Here is a 19,662-nt window from a genome sequence, read left to right on the forward strand (position 1 = left end):
CGTTTTCTTCCTTGGTTTCCGTTCCAGGAGTTGGAATGGAAAGTAGATCTATCACAATAAAACCTGAATACAGAGTTTTGCAAAAAAGGATCGTAATTTGTAAGGTCTTGGCCTATACACACTCACACACAATGTATTGGCTTTTCCTGTTTGTTCTAACGATAGGCGCTGGGAGTGAGGAGGGCATCATCCTTTATGAATCAGCAGATTATTGATGTCCTCAGTGGCCCAAGTGGTGCTTTTACTTGTTTTTCCTAAAGAACCTTTTTCCCCCTCCTTTCATTACAATTTCCATTCCTGTATTAAATGGAGAATCTTGCTGATTTAATCTTCGTAACTACTGAATCCAAATAAATAAATAAATAAAGGCTACATCTCATAAAATCAGCATGACCCGATTTTATACGTGGATGTAATGTATCTTGATCATAATGACAGGGACAGAAGGACGTCACTGAAATAAAGGGAGGCTTGTCATCTTAATTCAGACCTTTAATTTGTGCCTGTATAAGGCAACCCTGAAGGATCTTAGGAATTTTGGTGAACACAAAGGGGGAAAAAAAAAAGATCTTTAATTTGATATATGTTCCTTTGTATCAGGTTCCTTACTAATTTAATCTCCATCATATATATGTATTAACCATATATTTATTTTTTCTTCCCTGCAGTCCCTGGATGGCTTTGTATTTGCACTAAATCAAGAAGGAAAATTTTTGTACATTTCCGAAACAGTCTCCATCTACCTAGGCCTCTCACAAGTAAGTAAAGCTGTTTCGATGCTTGGTGGGGATTGCAAAAGCTCCTTGAGCCTCCCGCTTGTCCCTTCTCAATGGCTGTTCTGTTCGGCATGAATTACCAAATGTATCCTCCGAGGGAGCTCCCTGACTTCCCACAAAGTCAGTGGGAAAATGGTATGTCAGTTTGCAATGTTTGGAGTAAACTTGTGCTCAGAAACTTTCGTCCCCCTCTCCACTCCCCCCCGCCAAAGATTATTATTAATTTATTGAGAACAAATGAAGTTTCTTCCCTCGGTTGTTTTGAACTTTGAGACCTCTGTGACCGGTAGGAGAGGGACACGGGGAACGCGCTTCCCTTGTGTCCTATTACTGGATGTTTGTGGAGGACCCTGCACTACCCTGGGAGCTGACACGGTGACAGACAGTCACTGGAGTCAAGAAACGCTGAACGAGACCATTAAAATGTGTTGCGGGGAGGGTTCCAGCAAGGATCTGTTTTGCTGCCTTTGCCAATGCTTCCTACTGCCGAAAGACGCCGTCCTATTCGATGGCCTTTGAGTACTTGCAGTTTAATGACTCACATGTGTCTGTTAGCGGTTAAAAGAAAAGCAAATGGAGGCAGACGGGGCAAGGGGCAAAATCCTAGATGTCCGTTCTCGCTGTTCCTCTGGAAGCAAAACTTTTCCTTCCATTGGATTCCAAGACTGTGTCTAAAGAATACCGAAGTACCCTGAAGAAAAGTGTGTGCTCCAACTCATTCTCCAGATGTTTTCTCCGTAAGAAGGCTGAACATCTGGATATGTGTGCCCATACAGGTGATTGGCTGAGTTTGACCCTTTACATCTGGCGGTTTGGCAGGAGGGAAACGCAGCCTGGGTGGGAGGGATTTTGTGTGTGTGTGATGATCTGCCAAGTTGGATAATCTACTCCTCATTCGGTTGCCCCTTGGAGCTAAAGATAGAGATAAGATTTGTCTTCTCTTAAGCAGGACCCACCCCAGACTCCTTGCTTCTGAAAGTTGGCACCGCTCTAAGGAGATCTCCAACGCGGCCGGAACCTCCTGGCTGTTAGTGGGTTTGCTGGCTAATAGCTAAATCAAGAAAGACATTGGGAAATAATAAAGAGAGAGATTTGGCATTCGAGGAGGGTTGGGGAAGGAGAAACACTGCCAAATTTGATTATTTACTGTTAAGAATCCAAACAAGGGCCCATTAACTCTTCCTTGAAGAGCGAGCATGTTTTTTGCTATAGTGTATGGAGTAATTCTGTTCTACGTGGACTCCAGCAAACTGAATGATAAAAACGGAGCTATTGTTAACCCAATATTAGTATTCTTGCATCTCGTTGAAAGCTGTGGTTCTGTAATTGCCTTTAATAGACTTTAAGCCTTGTCTTAATCTGTTTGGGACATAGTATTGGGAATCTCCAATTTTGAAATTGGTGTGCCACCATGATCATACGTATTAAACCAGAAACACCGCTGTTTGCTATTCTGCAATGCCCATATTCATCTGTTCTGTGCAGACTATCCAACAAAGTTTAATCAGCCAGCAAAGAAGAAGGATGAATAATTAGTTTAAGCAGGTAAATGCTAATTAGAGAACTCCTGAAAAGCATCCATTATATACTAGCTCAAAACACATTTTACAGCCCTGGTTAGTGGTGTAATCCAAATTCTGTCAAGGCAACTGCATTTTCTGTAATTGAGATGTGTATGTTTGCTTTGCATAACAGATGGCTCTGTGTGCTTAGACTGATAGCTAGGAAAATAATAATTGCATTATTCTGGCCAAAAGAATATTAGCTCTTGGGTTTGGGCCATTTCAGTCGGTCCTCCTGCCAGCACAGCATACGCACATATATGGATTGGATTTTCAAGGAAATTGATGCATCTGGAATAGTGTGGCCATCTGAAATATCATCTGTTCAAGAAAAAAATGACTTTAACCCTGTGCTGGTTTCTCTTTAAAAGCAGTTGATTTCACTGCTTCTCTCCTGTAACATTAAGTCACTCTTGTCCTAAAATCAGAGTCGAATCGTGGAGGTTTCTGCAGAACAGAGCAGCCGCGTAGACTTGGCTCAGTAGCTGGCGACTCCCGTGCAGCCATTCCCTGCTCGGACGCGGTGGGTTGCAAAGTGTGCGTCCAGAGTCAGCATCTTGACTTCCTGGGGGCCGACGCTGGCCTCGTGTGCTGCTGTCCTCTGGGTGCATGTGGTCAGTGTTGCCAGAAACGGTCGAATATGCTGGGAGAGGCTATGAGGTCATAGACGGAGGTTGTCCTTTGGGAACATTATGCAGCCAAAATGATGGAGGCTAAGTCACTAGGAAGTGATTTCTGAATATACCAATGTATGTATTTAGAGTTCAGGACCAAAGTTTAAGAATAGTTCTGGGTTAATATAAAAGCAATCTGATAAATGCATAGTATTTCTTTGTTGTTGTTTTGCTTTGTTTTTATTCATTGATTTTTAGAGAGAGAGAAATGTAGAAGGAGAGGGAGAGAGAGATAGAAACATCCATGAGAGAGAATATCGATTGGCCACCTCCTGCATGCCCCCCACTGGGGATCGGGCCCATGACCTGGGCATGTGCCCTGACTGGGTATTGAACTGGCGACCTCTGGGTGCATGGGTCGACACTCAGGCACTGAGCCACACCGGCCGGGCAATGGTATGTTTTTAAATGCACCAAAGAATGGGGGGAAGAAAAGCTATGCTAAAATTTTGGGAAGGGATTTCCAACCCAGTTATGGTTCTAAGTCCTGATTGGGTAACTAAGGTCCTGAGACATAACCTGTCCCAAGTTTTTTCAGTGCCCTCTTCAGTGTGGGAATGCAGGGTGCTCGTGGGTGACATACAATGTAAAACATACTCCAAGTAATTGAGTAAATACTTAGTATTTTATACACACACCCCTTGATTAAATGCAAGCCAAATGTTCTGCCGGTGTCCTACAACTTGGCCTCCGTGGTTACTCCATCCAATTCCAGACAGAGATAAGGAATCTCTAAAGTTATGGTCCCTCCTTTCCTTTTGAAATAGTTTCATGAAACAAAGACAGCATGCGCCTGTAGCATCGAAGACTCCTTCAGGGGAAATGCTGAGGTACACTGTGAGCTTGGCCGTGAGTTAGAGCGTAGCTCTGTGTGCATATGTAACTCTCAAGACATCCTCCCTTGGTTTTATTTTCTTTCAACATGTAAATAAATATGGTGGCTTTAGAACAGCTTATGTTAAGAAAGAATTAGGATTCTCTTTCGGCTCATGAGAAAACCAAGTAGAGTAGCTTTTACTGAGCTCTGTTGTGTAGCATGTAGATAGAGACAGCCAGAGCGGATTTTTCTTCTTTACTCCACCGAGTGTAACAGCTCCTGGTGTCCAGGGTATGCTTGTGTATGCCAATTAGTCTCTTTAAAGTATTTTCATCTCGTCATGATGACGGGAATGAAGGATCTATGAGCACGTCTGCACCTCTTTACCAGCATTTTGGCTTTACCAGAGATAGATATGTAACCTAACATCTAAGATACAGTGTGAGGTTGTAGACACGGGTACTGTTGACTTGCTTCCCTTAGTAAAAGTGATTTCCGGTGACTCGCCAGGCGGCCTTAACTTAAAGGAAGACCCCCAGACATCGCTGCTGAGGCTGGTTTACGTGGAGAATAAATGACTCCTGCCAGCTGTTGGCCTTCACAGCGGCACAACTCGACTCTCTGGCTGTAATGGAATAGGCGGGAGTGAACGTGGAGGACTAAAACAGCGTAGATCTTCTAACACGGAAAGTGTGGCAATGATATGTACCCAGCTTTTATGAAGTCTCTTTCAACTTATAAGAGGCTTAATCACCAAGAATCCCAAAGAGACTTTATACGATAAATAAAAAGCATTTCTAGTTTGATATAGGATTTAAAGCAGCTTAGAGAAATATTTATTTGCTGGCTTATACCCTCCTCTTTCTACAAGGGAAATGCGTATATAAACACATACAATAAAAAATAATAGTAGCCCTGGCCAGTTTGGTTCAGTGGTTAGAGCGTCAGCCTGGGGACCAGAGAGTCCCAGGTTCGGTTCCCACTAAGGGCACGTACCTCGGTTGCAGTTTGTCCCCGCCCTGGTTGGGATCGTGTGGGTGGCAACCAGTTGATGTGTCTCTCTCACATCGATGTTTCTCTCTCTCTCTCTTCCCCTGCCTTCTGCTCTATCTGAAAATAAATGCAAAAAAATAGCGAACTAGAACTAGGGTATAAGGAAAAAAGATAAAAGTAGGTACTCTTTTACCACTAAAAAGGAGAACACAATAGAGGCTCATACGGTGAGGTATAAATGGTCTGATAAAACTTCAGATTTAGCTGTGAGCTTCCTGTTAGCCAAAGCAAAAAGGGAAATATAGCCAACCATCAAAAATAAGGAAGTATTACTTCTTAAGAAAAGAGAAATTTTTCTGGGACAGAAAGGGAAAAATAAATCTCAAATACAGTTTTTTGGGGGGCTAATATATGGATTATACATATTAATTTGTTTGTAGTGGAATCCACATTTAGAGCAAGGTTGTAATACTCATATAAAAAAAACATGAACATACATGTTGCAAATCTCAGGCAGGCAGAAGACTCCTACCCAGACTCAGCCGTTGGTGTACCAAAGAGAGTTATGTTCTGGCATCTAGATTTAAAATAGCATTGACCAGTTTGATGGTTTATGTGCTTCTAAATCAGCTTTCACTGTTCCACACACAAATCCTGCATTTCCTTTCAAATGTTGATGAGAAACTTAACATTATAGTTGCCAGAGGCAGAGGACATGGGTCTTAGTTAATCAGAGTATAAAAAAGACCTCCTAGCTTCTGAAAACGTTTTCGCTTGAAAGTAAAGTGAGAAATGATGATTCTGAAGTACACCTAGGCCAGCAAAAATGTTTTCAAGTTAACATAGGATCCTGTTTAAAATAAAATGGGCCCTGGCCAGGTAGCTCAGTCGGTTAGAGCTACTCCAAGGTGGTGTGCCAATCCCCGGTCAGGGCACATGCAAGGAACCACCAATGAATGCATAAATAAGTGGAACAAAAACTTCATCTCTCTCTCTTTCAAATCAATAAATAAAATAAAATGGGATCTAGATCAAACTGGGACATTAACAGATTTTCCCCTTATAATTGCATTAGAAATACCCACAGCCAGTTAAACCCTCTCTTGAAATATGTTCTAAACACCCCTCACTTCCTGCAGGTCCCCACTTACCTATGAGTCACTTCCTTTCTTCTCATTAATTCCCCAGCACGGTGGAAGATACTTCCTCGCTGTTATAAGCCAGCCAAAAGGTAGCTGCAGACAAGGTTAGGAATTGGCTTGTTTCAAGGCAGCTTGCTGAATGGGGCAGGGTGGCTGCAGGTATAAGAGCTAATAGAGGTGGTGGTCAAGGGGGGTAAATGGTTGTTTTAAATCTGGTCTGTCTGTCTAAGCCATGCAGATAGAGTTACCAGAAGTTCCTTTCCCATCCTGTTGTTCATCTCCATATTTTAGATTTCTCTGCATTCGTTACATAGAATAGCAAATAAAATTATAGCTACAGCACACAAGTACAAGGTCAAATAAATGACAGAGCTCAGTCTATTTGTGAAGCTATTCTGAAAGGGAACCATGGTGCCAAATGTGGTTTATTTGAATAATAAAGAAGAATTAGATTCCCCTGATAACTTGGCCGAGGGCCAATAAATCAGTGGAGGTTAAAGATGCTTTGCAACTGCCATGGTTTTCTTTTGCTTTTCCAAAGTGCAGCCCTCCACTCTCCCGCTCTGTGTTTTTCAATGCAAATCAAGTTGAGGACAGTATGTGCTTAATTCTCTCTCTTCCATGACTGTAAAATATAGATGTAGACATAGATATAGATAGATATTTCTTTAGTGGGGTAAGAAAAAAAAAAAGCAAGCATTAGCTTTCTTCACAAGTTATTACTCTTGTTTGGCATCATCACATCCTCAATAACTGGAATATAAAGACCAAAAACGGTGATTATTTTAACACAGCAGTGGGTTTATAGTAGAGGAGCCAAAGGTTAGTATTTTTTTCAGCTGGTGTTCTAAATCCACGCAACACTGGGTAACATGGGTTCCTTCCCTAAATGAATACAGGTAGCCCTCCAAATATTGTTTTATAGCCCCTCTTTTAAAGTCTTTCGAGTAAACCTTAATTTTTTTAAAGAAAATGTATAATTTTCTGCTTATGTGTTTTTTTTTTCCCCTCCCTGGCAAGTCTGCATTTTTCTCCTGGACTAATCATAAAAAGTTCATCACTTCTGGGTAACAAAGAAAAATGCCCTTTTGAATGTGGAAGCTCTGAGGGTTTAGAGACTATTGAGAAAATATAAGTATCAAAATAATTCAGAAACAGTACAAGGCGCAGTGGCACATTATCAATTTACAACATTTAAATTGATAAATGCTTGGTGGTGAAGGCCTACAAGGGCACTTTGAAAAGCAAATAGCGACCTGGTGAAGAAATTGATTTTTCCCCCCCGAAAATGACTGCATGATGCATCATTTGACTGCATGCTGTCCGAGTGCTTGACAGAGATAATCTCCGCAATCCCACGGGTGACCTTATCGTTCTCAGCAGGGCAACTTTGTCTACGTTCTGACTTTGTGCATGTCAAGGTTCCTCCTGGCAGGATCCTTGGGGGAAAAAGTTCCTCTGTTCGATCCAGATATTGAACTGCTCGCTCTTCCCCCCTTTTCCTTCCACCCCACCCTCCCAAATCGGCAAACACGCCTCTTTATTTCATCCATAATTGCGATGGAATTACGGGCAGAGGGACGCCGCAGCCCTGCGCTCTGCCTTTGCCGGAGCCCTTGTTGCCTGTTAGCTCGCATAGTTCTAGGTGATAACCTATATTAGCAGGAATCTTTTGATCGGGAAGAGTAGGAAAATTCCAGAACAGTCTCCTATAGTGATTCCCCATCTTTAGCAAGATGGAAAAAACTAAGCAGTTTCTTTCTTCCTTGTATTTGCAAGCATTTTTTTTTTTGGTTTTTGTTTCCCTCCCCTGCAGCCTTCTTATGGAAAAGCTTCTGGACTGTAATTTCTGAGCATAGTGTTCCTCCACCATCTAGTGATTCTAGGTGTTTCTCATGTAACTTTAAAATTATGTGATGCTGACATCAGGCCCAAATAGCACGCCACCCTGTGCTAGGGGGCTTGGCCTCCCAGCGGCGATGTAATCCACGAGGCTTCGTCAGGACCACTGGTGTTTAGAAAATATTTTCCTGCTGGAGAGAAACAAGTGACCATTTCTTTACGCTGACAGTTTCTCCGTTGATGGATATGGATGTGTGTGCACGCCTGTCTGTTGATCAGGAATCTTCCTGCCACACAGCTTGTCGTTGATAATTACAATTCCTGATTAGCCACTTCTTGAAAGCAGCAAATACCCTGCCTGGTGTGGCACCCTGAAGCTACAGCCCCCACTGGCTTTGACACCCTCAGTTCACCACATTCAACCCCCTTTACCTCCTTCTTTCATCCACAACATTAATTCTGAGTGAACAAGACGTGCTTCCTTGCTTTTGACAAGATTTGCTGCAGTCTCATGCGACAAAAACCCAACACTCATTCCAGATTCAGAAAGTAGGATTTATAACAGCATTTTAATTTAATGTTGGATGTCGAACATATAAAGAGATCACAGTAGTACTAGAGCTGAAAATTGATGCCTTTTTTATTAGTGTCCTCTCAGAAGTGGGTGAGCCGCTGTTTGTGCAATGGAGCACAGAGCAGCACAGTCAGATGAATGAGGATATGCTATCTGCAAGGAATCATATTTCAAGCCACTGTCGGCCTCTATTGATGTGCTCAGAGTTGAAAGGTTATGCTAGTAAATGCCATCCGAATTTCCAGCATTAGAAATCGGTAGAATAATCTGCCGGCTGTCACTTGATGCTCAGCCTAAATGCACTGCACGGGGATGTTTTACTTATTTTAACTCCAAATTAATTTCTGATTACTGGTGCATTTCTTTCTCTCTTCCATGTTTTCAGCAGTCCCTGAATGGGACTGATTTTTAACAGGCTTTTCAGAGTAAACCAAAAATCTCTGAAGGAAAATGAAAGAAATTTACGTCATTATAAGGGAGCATTATGTCCTTCTTACGTATTCCTTTAGATGTAGTGTACCAGGCACCGAGGCCACAGGCTGTGTGTAATGGGGGCTTTTCTAGTGAGGCTGAACTGTAGAACAACAAGACAAGGAAAGAGAGTCTCACTGATGTCAAACATGCACTTTAAAGGACTTTCACATTGCTCCTTAATTTCCAGAATTAATGTGGTCAAGAAAAAGAAACAAAACAGCGTGACTACTTTTTATGGGATCAGGAAATCTAAAGTCAGAAAAAATACTTTTGGAGGAGCTATCTTGTTTGATTTGTGTGGCTAAAAGGGTATTTTCAAATTCCTTTTTAAAGTGGAATGCTGAGCAAAAGTAGGATGGAGAAGAAAATGTAGTCATCATTCTAAGTCTGTAATTTATTCATTTTTAAATAATGAAACGGTGTTTTTCTGAATTAAACCATGTATTATTCATGCAGGCGTTGGCAATGTAATGTCCCCAGTTTTCTGGAAAGCAATGTACATTTCTTTGCCTGACAAGCGGTATTTTCTATATGATATTAATTTAATGGCTTATTTTATTATGCAAAGTTGGAAAGTAAGATAATTTCTGTCTATAATGTGGTGCTTATACAGGCAATATGTGCAAAATAATACCTCCACACTGAAGCCAGCCAGCCTTCCTCAGTTAGCCTGGGCCCTATCAGTGTGACGAGTGAATGCAAACGGCTCATATGAAGAATAAGAAATAACTTGACCTCCTGGGAAGGAGGTCATACAATCGTTAAATTCATGTGAAATCCAAATTTCATTTCTACACACACACATTCAATCTATATTGGGTTTTCGCTCTTACACACGAAGACATGGTTTTCATGTCAGGAGTAACATGGCAACAATTTCAGTGATAATTTCAGGTGGAATATAATGAGGAAATTGACTTTAGGTTTTTGCATAAGTTCTAGAACTAGGCTGATGGCCTGAAAATCGATGCTGGTTTGAGACAGCAAGTGCCCTGTGGCTTTTTATCCTTCTTATTCCCTCTGTTCCCTTTGGATGACAGTCCAAAGATGCAATCTGTTTTTCCTAATAGTCATTTTCACAGAGACTGATGGCGTCTGTTCCATCGATGTAGAAGCACATGCCCATCTACATACACAAATGTATAAATTGGTTTCTTCCTAATTTTTATTGTGCATACTGCATTTTTGTCCACTGATATAATTTCCAAAATGATTCACTCTAACAGCAAACCAGGTTTGCTTTGGGCCTCTCCGCTGCCTTCCAGGCTCCGACAACTGCAAATTTACCATATTCAATAATAAGGCAAAAAACTTCCTCTGATGCCGTTAATTTTTAATGTGCTGGCAGATTAAATCTATTACTTTCAATAACTGTGCAAACTTTGAGCGAGCAGGAGAAGGTATGCAGAAAGTAGTTTTCCCGAGGAAGGAAAATAGTGGCTGGAGATGGGATGTTCTCAGGGCCCTCGGCAGAGGTGAGAGAAGAACACCTGTGGGCCAAGCGTGGCCTTTGGTGGATCTAGAAGTGTGTCAGCAACACAGAATTTGCATGTCAGGCAAAGAGTCGTAGTTGCCATTTAGCTTTTCTTCTAGGTTTTGTGACGTGAGCTTCATGCAGCCTCCTCCCTTTGGGCCTCTCTCCCCAAAAGAAGTGTGATTTTAGAACCACGGGCAATCCCTGGTAGCAGTGCTTTGCCAAGGAAACAATAGCAAATTGCCTCTCAATCAGGGAAGAGCTGATGCTTTGAGGAACATACACACAGGAAGTGGTTTCATGCACCTCTGAGTTTTATCATCATTCTAGAATCTGTCTTGACTTTCAGGTGTCTGTGCCTACTGTAATTCATTAGACGCTTAGATCTGGTTAATCAGGTCCCTGATTGTTAAACTGGCCTCTTTGGGGAGCTTAAAAAACATTTGCAGAAAAGGTGCTTGTCTAGATATAGGGGAGATGCTGAGACATGTTTCCAGAAAACAGAAATGGTAGCCTTGGCTTGGATCTGGCTCTTTCCCACGAAATGGACAGTCTTGCTTTGTTGTAGGAAATGTTGAGGCTAGCAAAATCGCAAAATGACGAAATAAGGATTCTGGATATTATGACGTGTTCCTTTAAGCGCCGAGTTCCTTTCTTGCTTTTAAATACCTATGCAGAAATTCACAATTAACTTGACAAAATCAAAAAGGGGTGAAGGAAAGGAAGCATTCTGGCACATTCCATTTTAAGCTCAATCAGAAATGACTATGTGGGAACTGAAGTTCTGTTGGCGGGCAACTTTTTAAGAGCGGGCTGGACTCACTGATCCTGGTGAGCGTGGGGAGCCCCTCAGCCTCCGTCGCCAAGTGTGCTGGGAATGCTGTTTGCAACCTGGTCGTCTGGACCAGGGGGGCATGGGCAGCTGTTAGTCCAGGATCACTCCACACTGCTGTGCGGCAGCGGCCTGGCACGCTGGCGATGCCCTGTCTACAGGTTCGTGTGAATTACAAAAGCCTGCACATCCCTCAGGACAAAACATACAAATTCAAGGAAAATAAGCGGTGAGACTGCGAACCAATTCCCTGAAATTGAAGAAAAAGAAAAAACATAATTTTTCCAGTTCATTAATTAAAATTGACATCGAAAGGTTTGCAAAGACCCAGAAAGGACCGTGCCATTTCACAACATTTCAAAACCTTTTCACTTGAGCAGACAAGTAAATCATGCAATTACTGGGAGTCATTCAGCTCTTTAGTAAAAACACAGGCCTGCAACGCTGGGTGTAACATACATGGAAATGAGAAGAGTTAAACTGAAGCTGTTGCTAAAATGTCACAACTGCTCCGTGACACTGGATGATATGTTTATCCATTCATTATCACCGAGAACACCTGGGGCGGTGCTCAGGAAATCAGATAGTGCCTTTTAAAATAATTATAAAAGAAGCATAGATTAGCAAGCTGAGGGGAAAATAGACAATCCTGATTCACGATGTTACTAATTTTGGTCTGTTTGGGGGCATCAGCTTCCAAGTCACAACAGTGTTATGGCTGCAACTCTCAGCAGCACTGAGGACACACGGTACCAAGTATGGCTATTTCTAAAAAGCCAATGTTTTCCTGCAGGTGAAATCCAAGCATTCACTTTCTGGTTATAAGAGTAAGATACTACATGGGTGGTATATCTGTTGTCAGTTTCTGGTTGGATCCTTTTCTCTTTTTTAAAATGTGTCTTTATTGTTGAAAGTGTTATAGATGTCTCCCATTTCCCCCCCTTGACCCCTCTACCCAGCCCCTGCCACCCCCAAGCCGTCACTGCATGATCATCTGTCCAAGAAGCCTGGAACACCAATCAGAAAGAATATATGCACCCCTATGTTCATAGCAGCGCTATTTACAAACACTAAGATCTGGAAACAGCCCAAGTGCCCCTCAGTATGTGCCTGGTGTCGTCGGAGAAGCAGGAGAAAGTGTTCTGGGCTGGGATCTGGGAGACCTGGTTCTGGTCTTGCCTCTGCTGCAAGATCAGGCCAGTGACCTTGGAGAAGCCTGGATCTTCATTTTTCTTAAGTGCGAAACGAAGGGGCGATTTCTCAGGCTCCTTCTTTAAAATGTGCGCTCTCTGAAATTCATTCAACACTGGACATTTTATCCTAAGCACTAGGGTAGGTGGGGGGGAGGGGAGCCTGGGAGAAGTAGGCTATTTAATTTTTAACCTTCAAAGGAATTTAGTTGAGCAGATGCTACCCTGAACTAGTCAGAGTAGAAAAGAAATGATATGGCTTTGAAAGGGTACATCTAGCATATCTGCTGGGGTAAAGTAATTCTGGCAGTGCTTCAAAGGATATAACTTTTGATGGTAAAGTAGGGAGGCTATGGAATGAAATCACATACGGCAGGCTGTCAAAGTCGCCTAGACTTTCAGTACATTTATATAAGTGCAAATGGAGGCTGCATAGATGGAGTCCCTAGCAATTTCCTGCTAAGACTGCTTTCAGATTATCTGATATTATTTGACTAAATTATCTCTGTAGAAGCTGAGGACAACTTTTATGATCAAATATTTTGAAATTAGTTTTCCTCGTTGGCAGATTATCTGAAATATGAATTGCTCTCGTTTGAGCACTCGAAATTGAAAGGCCTCGGTAATAGCAATTATATGAAAACAAGGGCACCGAAGTGCTGTAGATCATGCTGAAGGGGGTATGTTTATAGGTCAGTGATGTCAATAACTGCAGTTCTCCCAGATACCTCGTCGTTACCCTTTTATTCTGGGCTCATGCAAAGGACAGACTGACTTTCTTTTTAACAACGGTATTTCATTTTTGGAGAATAAAGACTGATTTTAATGACTGTAGACATTTAAACATAGTCAATTCATATTTATTACGTTTCCCAAACCTTTCATAGGGTGTCTGAGAGTCTGAAAAGTATGAACACATTGAAAAGGTATAGAATTCTAAACAATTCCGAGGTGGTATTATGCGTATGATTGACTTGTGTGTTTCTGATGCCTTCTCTGTGAAGTATTCCTAGCACTCTTTTCTGTTTATATTTATTGCCTCACAGTGAATGATTATAACCAACATTTACTAAGCCCTTACTGTGTGCCAAGTACTGTTCTAAGGACTTTACTACCTTTAAAGTTTATAAGCCTAACTACTGTTAGGTACGATTACTGTCCCCATTGTATAGATAAGCAAACTGAGGCTCGGAGAGGTTAAATAGCTTGCCCAAGGTCATACAACTAGGAAGTGACAGTACTAGCATTTAAACCCATGCCACTCTTCTCCAAAGAACTCACTGTTAACTATTATTACTAGCTGCTTCTGGGAAGTTTAGGTAATTAACAAATAGAATTATTCAAGGTTTATGGATTAAGAGAACTGAGACTAGAGCAATTAGGCATCTGTGCAGAACCATAAAATAGTTATTTTTATAGTGCCAGTGCATATTAATGAGCTTCTGAAAACATCAGTAAAGTTGTATTGATGTATCTCAAAATTCTGATGCTCAACATTATTAGAAATATTCCAAGATTCAATAGCAGGGCCCCATAATCAATAATACAGGTCTCAATGCAGGCTACCCATAATAGATGTCACACATTTAATATGCATTCATGCATGGCATCCAACCAAACTAAGTGACCTACAGGTGCCAAAAACTGCTAAAAACTGAGGCTATTAATAACTAAGGCATAGTTCTTGCCCCCAAGGACCCAGTGTCTTCAAGATGCTACAGATATGGTAACCAGGCTATAGTCACCTATGCAGAGCTGATCTCAGATAATTTAATAAACAATGAATGTCACAGAGAGATGCACTACAAAACAATTTTTTTAAATATGTTAAAAAAGAGAGAGAGAGAGAAACCCTAAGAACAGAGAATGTGGATGACCAACTCTGCCTAGAGAAGTTTGCAAAGGATTTACCAAAGAAATGACCTTCAGGTCAGGCCTCGATGGGCCTTTTCCACGTGAAAAAGGGGAAGGTGGTATTCCAGGCAGAGGGAGGTATTTTTGCAAAGTCATTTCTTCTGGCAAGAGATGAATCTGGAAAGTTAGGACTGGGCCAAGTTGGAAAGGATGCCAGAAGAAGCTAAGGACATTGGACTTTCTTTTTTCAACCCTGGGAAGCCATTAACTGTCTTAAAGGGAAATATTAGATTTGTGCTTTAGAAAAAAAAAATTTTCTGGAAAACAAACTAGGAGATAGAAAGCATTTTCCAATCAAAACACCAATAATTAGCCCAGGAAAGAGATTTATAAAAAGAGAATGACCGTAGTGCACATACGTAGAAAGAGGAGGGGATGGATGTGAGAGGCTTGGTCGGGTAAGACCAGCGCCTCCGCGGCTGGTCACTGCAGAAAGCAGCAGGAAGCGCATTTTTAAAACGTGGTTTGGATCTAGACACGTGGCAGTGGACGAGCTCGTGGGACAGCTGCTGAACAAACAGGCTTCAGAGCTCACGAGAGAGGTTGGGTTCAGTGCTACAGGTTGGGAAGTGGTTAGCATATAGATTGTACCTGGGCCCAAGGGAGGTAGAGGAGATTCCCAAGGAGAATTTGCAGTTCGAGAGGCGGGGTGCGGGCTGCTGAGAAGGCAGTCCTGAGGAGGCCCCCGGGTACCCACAGGCCCGGGCAGAGAAACCAGCGTGGGCTGAAACACGATCAGGAAGTGACCTGGAGCGTCTCCTCCTCAAGAAGAACCCTGGACCTTGTCGTTAGGAGACTCAAAGAAAAAGAGGTTTTTTTCAGAAAGGATGTGATCAAGTGTCCAAAAGTGATAATGTTATGAAGGTAGGAAGAAGCTGTCGCATCCACTGGTGAGAAGATTGCCAGGGATCTGAATACCATCAGCAGCACTAATGAAGGCTGAAGGCAAAATGCAAGTGGGTTGTTGAGTGAGAGGCACAAATGCCTTCAGTGAGTTTTGGTTCCTCTTCCGAGTACTTTCGGGGTAAAGAAGGTGGGGAGGGTGGAGGGAGGGGGAAGAGTAGCTTGAGGAAGAGATGGGTGGGTGGATCTTGTGTTTTAAGCTTAGATGACTTTAACATTAGGTTGAGAAGTTGGGCATGTAGGAAAAGATATAGTCAAGATTTGGGACAGAGATAGTCTTTGGACCCAGGTCTCAAAAGGATAAGTTTAGCCCTGGCCAGTTTGGCTTAGCTGTAGAGTGTTGGCCCAAGGACCAAAGAGTCATGGGTTCAATTCCAATCAAGGGCACGTACCTCAGTTGTGGTTCATCCTGTTGTGCAGAAGGCAACCAGTCAATGTGTCCCTCTCGCGTCGATGTTTCTCTCTCTCTCCCTTTCTGTCTCTCCCTCTTTCTCTATCTGAAGATAAATAGAATAATATCCTCAGGTGAGGATTTTTTAAAAAAAGAAGGTTAAGTATAATAGTGTGAAAGGCATGAACCTGGGAAATAAATAGGAATATCTCTTGCTCTTCTGCTAGAAAGAAGCTGAGAAATGGAGTTTGGAAGTGGAAGTGGGGAAAGAGAGAGATCAATTTTGAGGGAATTCATGGTATCTCTACCAGGTGAGGCCAGAAAGACACTATGTAGTTACTTTTGCTGCACTGATCAGCCGGCCTTGGTCCCTCCCCACAGGGGCACAGCCCACAGAGACACAAAGTAGCAATGATGTCCCGCAGGAGGAGAGACCACAGCAGGAAAGACCAGGCATGGGCTCAGTCCAGGATAATTCTCTTTTCTGCCAAACCTGATGGAGGTACTGCCCAGGAGACAAAAACCCTAGGGCGTCCTCTGAGTAGTCAGGGATTCAATCATGGGCCAATGCCTGGTGCAGTTGACTCGTACGCTCCGTGGAGCTCAGTGGAGCGCGAGAGCCACCAGAACGCCGTCTGCTGCCTCCAACCTGGCCGCTGTTCGTTGATGATCAGGTCCACTAAGAATGTCTGAATCTAAGATTCAAGGTCTGTAATTGTTTCCTCTATGAACATCCGATAATTTATACAGAAAAGAAAAGAATGTGGAGAAAGTATTTTCTATAATATTTTTAACGTTGCTTCCTTTTCTGCTTCCCTTAAATCACAGATAAGCAGCCCAGGCCTCTCTTTGAATGTGTAGATTTTCCAATGGCCCTTAATGTGCTCTCTGAAGACCGAGGCTCCCACATTCTTTCTCTGCTCATCTGTTGCTTCATATAACTAGCATATAATTGGTTTAAAAAATTCTTGTCTGAGGACATTGTTGTCCCTCAGTAGCTCTTGGTAAGGGAAGTGATATGTCTGTTTCCTTATTTGGAATTTATTTCGTAGTGAAAATCACAGAACCTTGGGACTTTAAAAATCTATTTCTAATTGTTCATCACGGATTACGCAACAGAAAACCTTAATAATGATACCTTGACTTATAGCTACCACAGTGATGATTTGTTTCGTGTCAAAATAGGTGACACAGAAAATACAAACTGAAGATTTCAGAATGCGTCTCGATACCATTTTGTTTCCTGAGAAGAGAACAGAAGGAAGGGACTAAGCAGGAATAATCTGTTATTTCTAGCCCCTTGCCCCCACCCTTGTAGCCCACCTCGACCCTCGGGTTGCCCAGTAAAAGCCTGCAGCAAGCAAGGGAACTTGTAAAGTAGCCCTGATATATGCGCGCTTGCAAAAGTGGGCCTGTTACGGGAAACAAAGGCGTCCTGTCTGTTTCCAGCTGAGGTTCTAATGTGCGGGATGGTGGTGAGAGCCAGACTTCCTGTGCCTTCGGTGTCATAAACCACAGAGTTTATAGTGCCGCGTGAATTCGTAGAGCTGATTGTTTTATTATATCTGAGTGTAAATTTTTCATCCCTTTCGGTTCCACCATCCTTCGCAGAGAATACCGGTTTGTGCTGATACACTGTTTCCTCGCTGCAGGCACGGCCTACCCCTACTACTGACTGTAATTTACTTTTTGGTGTCTGTCGCCTTGAGCTTGCCTTCTGACTAGCTTGTTGAGTGATGTGCTAATCCATTATATTTTTCAGACAAGTGTATCGACCAGTATAAACAGACTGGAGGGCACAAACCTAAATGAAAGCCACACTTCCCTGAATCATTGGAAGAGCTGCGGCCTGGTGGCCGTGCACAGTAACCGGGCTCTGCATTCAGCAAAGGACAGGGGGAGCTCAGTAAACAACACGAAACATTGAAATACCCCGCCTGCAGGGGCTTCGCCCAGGTTTCAAATATTCACCTTTATTCATCTCTGTTTTTTTTTTAACCTGATGATCAGAAAGAGCCGCTTTAAAATGGCCTCTCCTAATGCTGATGTACAGTGACACGCAGCAGTTGGCATCTCCTGCCCTTGGTGGGGCGTTCTCACCTGATCCCGGTGTCCTGCACTTGAAGTCACACACGTTATTGCACATGTTTATACAAATAGAGAGAGAACAGGTCTTCAGAGCAATGCAGCAGAAAGATTAAGCCTAACATCACCCCCTTCTGAACTGTCCCTTTGTAAGAGGTGTGGGAATGGACAGTCAAATGGGTTGGGGGAAAATAAGTTTCTTTTTTTTTTTCTTTATTGATTTTAGAGAGAGAGGAAGGGAGAGGGAAAGAGAGATGGAAACATGGATGAGAGAGAACATTGATTGGCCGCTTCCTGCATGCCCCCCACTGGGGATTTAGTCCACCACCTGAGCATGTGCTCTGACCGGGAATCGAACCGGCGACCTCTTGGTCAAAGCTCCACCACTGAGCCACACCAGCCAGGCTGGAAAAATAAGTTTCAAATGAATCTTCTTTTAAAGAAAATGTGTCGGCTGAACCCAAGCTCTTCACAGCCACGAGGTAAAGGTGTACCTTGTCATAGTGAGTAAAGGCACAGCAGCTGCCGAGACAGGGCGGAACACTGTAGCCTGGCACCAAGTAACATTGTAGGAAAGGTGTTCTTCAACCGGAATCACAGCACAACCACAGAGAAGCCATCCCCTGACGACAGGCAGCGGCTCCATTTTTTTCTGGCACCTTTGACACCTATGACTTTCACAAATCATTCTACTGGAAATTCCGTCTCTTCATACCACCCATATGAAAAGCAGAAACCCATTCTTCCCACTCTGGCTCCGGTTCCGTAGGTTTGTGAGGCAGCATGTGTATTTATCACACTTGTTTTACCCATTGTGGCCAGACACAGACCATCACAGATAGACCTCGAGCCTGCAGGAAGACAGGGGCACATTCCTTTGTCTCTCCTTGGATGGTCACAGTAATCTTCAAGGCTGAATATGAGGACTTTGTGCCCCTTTGACAGATTCAGAAACTACAGTTACAAGTAGTGAATGGCCACAGTCACAGAGCTAGTAAGTGGCAAAGCAAGACTGGACCTCGTGGCTCCGCCTCTCAGGTCCGCATCCTTTCTCATCAGAGGTGCTCAGCCAGTGCGGAGACTGTGCCCCTGCTGGGGGCGGGTGGGGGTGGGGAAGGGCTCACCTGAGAGTGACATGATTCTCTCCCCTACACCAACATAGTGAACGCTGCCTTCCTACCAACAGCCCAGCCCACAGATAGCTTTACTCCTTTGGGGATATGGACGTTCAAACATTGTCGAGCAAGAGTGTTTGTGGAGATCCTGAGCCATAGCCCTTAGGAGAGCTTAACATTCCGAGCGCACATGCAGGACCAGTGCAAGTAGAACCGGCGAATAAATCCTTCCCCGGTGCCACAGGCAAATAAAAGGGCCCTCTGTGGCCACACACAACCCTTCTTTGATCTCTGATGCAGTGTCGCTCAGCTTTGTGCCAGTTCTCAACACGCCACATGGAGTGTGAGACTCACTTCGGGGCCTTAGACAGCGTGTGGGGTCTGCATGCTCTTTCTAGTTCTTTCTAAAAGAAATGACTACCCACAGCTCTCTTTGCTCTTTGGGGAGTTCTAAGATCACTGTTTCTTTTTCTTCCCACTCCACACATCAGATGGACTCCTGATATTCATTCTCTGCTCAAGAGGGGTGTTGGCCAATGAAGCTAATAGTCTATCCTCTGTTGTTGTGGGTACTAAATAAATGTTTATTGCCTGACTGGATGAATATCCTCCAACTCCCAAAGAGTATTTTGCTCATTAAATAATCCTGCAATCAGGGGCTTTCCAGTGGGACAGTAAATTGTGAACTTTATTTTAATGTTCTAGTTTAGTGGACCAAGAGGAGGCATGGCTAGGATCGCTTATAGTTTAGGAAGACTGGTGTTTACTTGCCCAGCCCACTCATTATCTAATGAAATCAGAGGAAAATCAGAGTTATCCTTTCTTACAGAACAACACATTAAAATAACAGAGGGAGCCCTGGCTGGTTTGGCTCAGTGGTTAGAGTGTCGGCCCGCAGACCAAT

General features: G+C 43.1%; 1 protein-coding gene across 5 annotated transcripts in view; it reads left to right on the forward strand.

The window, feature by feature from the left end:
* Positions 1-19,662, forward strand: part of NPAS3 (neuronal PAS domain protein 3) — an 872,889-nt gene that overhangs the window by 626,051 nt on the left and 227,176 nt on the right. For all 5 annotated transcript variants that reach the window (XM_036265119.1, XM_036265112.1, XM_036265127.1 and 2 more), the window contains one exon: positions 669-758. In XM_036265119.1, the coding sequence (XP_036121012.1) occupies positions 669-758 (90 nt within the window). The remainder of the gene's footprint in view (positions 1-668; positions 759-19,662) is intronic.

Source organism: Molossus molossus, unplaced genomic scaffold (assembly GCF_014108415.1).
Source record: "Molossus molossus isolate mMolMol1 unplaced genomic scaffold, mMolMol1.p scaffold_m16_p_1, whole genome shotgun sequence".
Classification (NCBI taxonomy): Eukaryota; Metazoa; Chordata; class Mammalia; order Chiroptera; family Molossidae; genus Molossus; species Molossus molossus.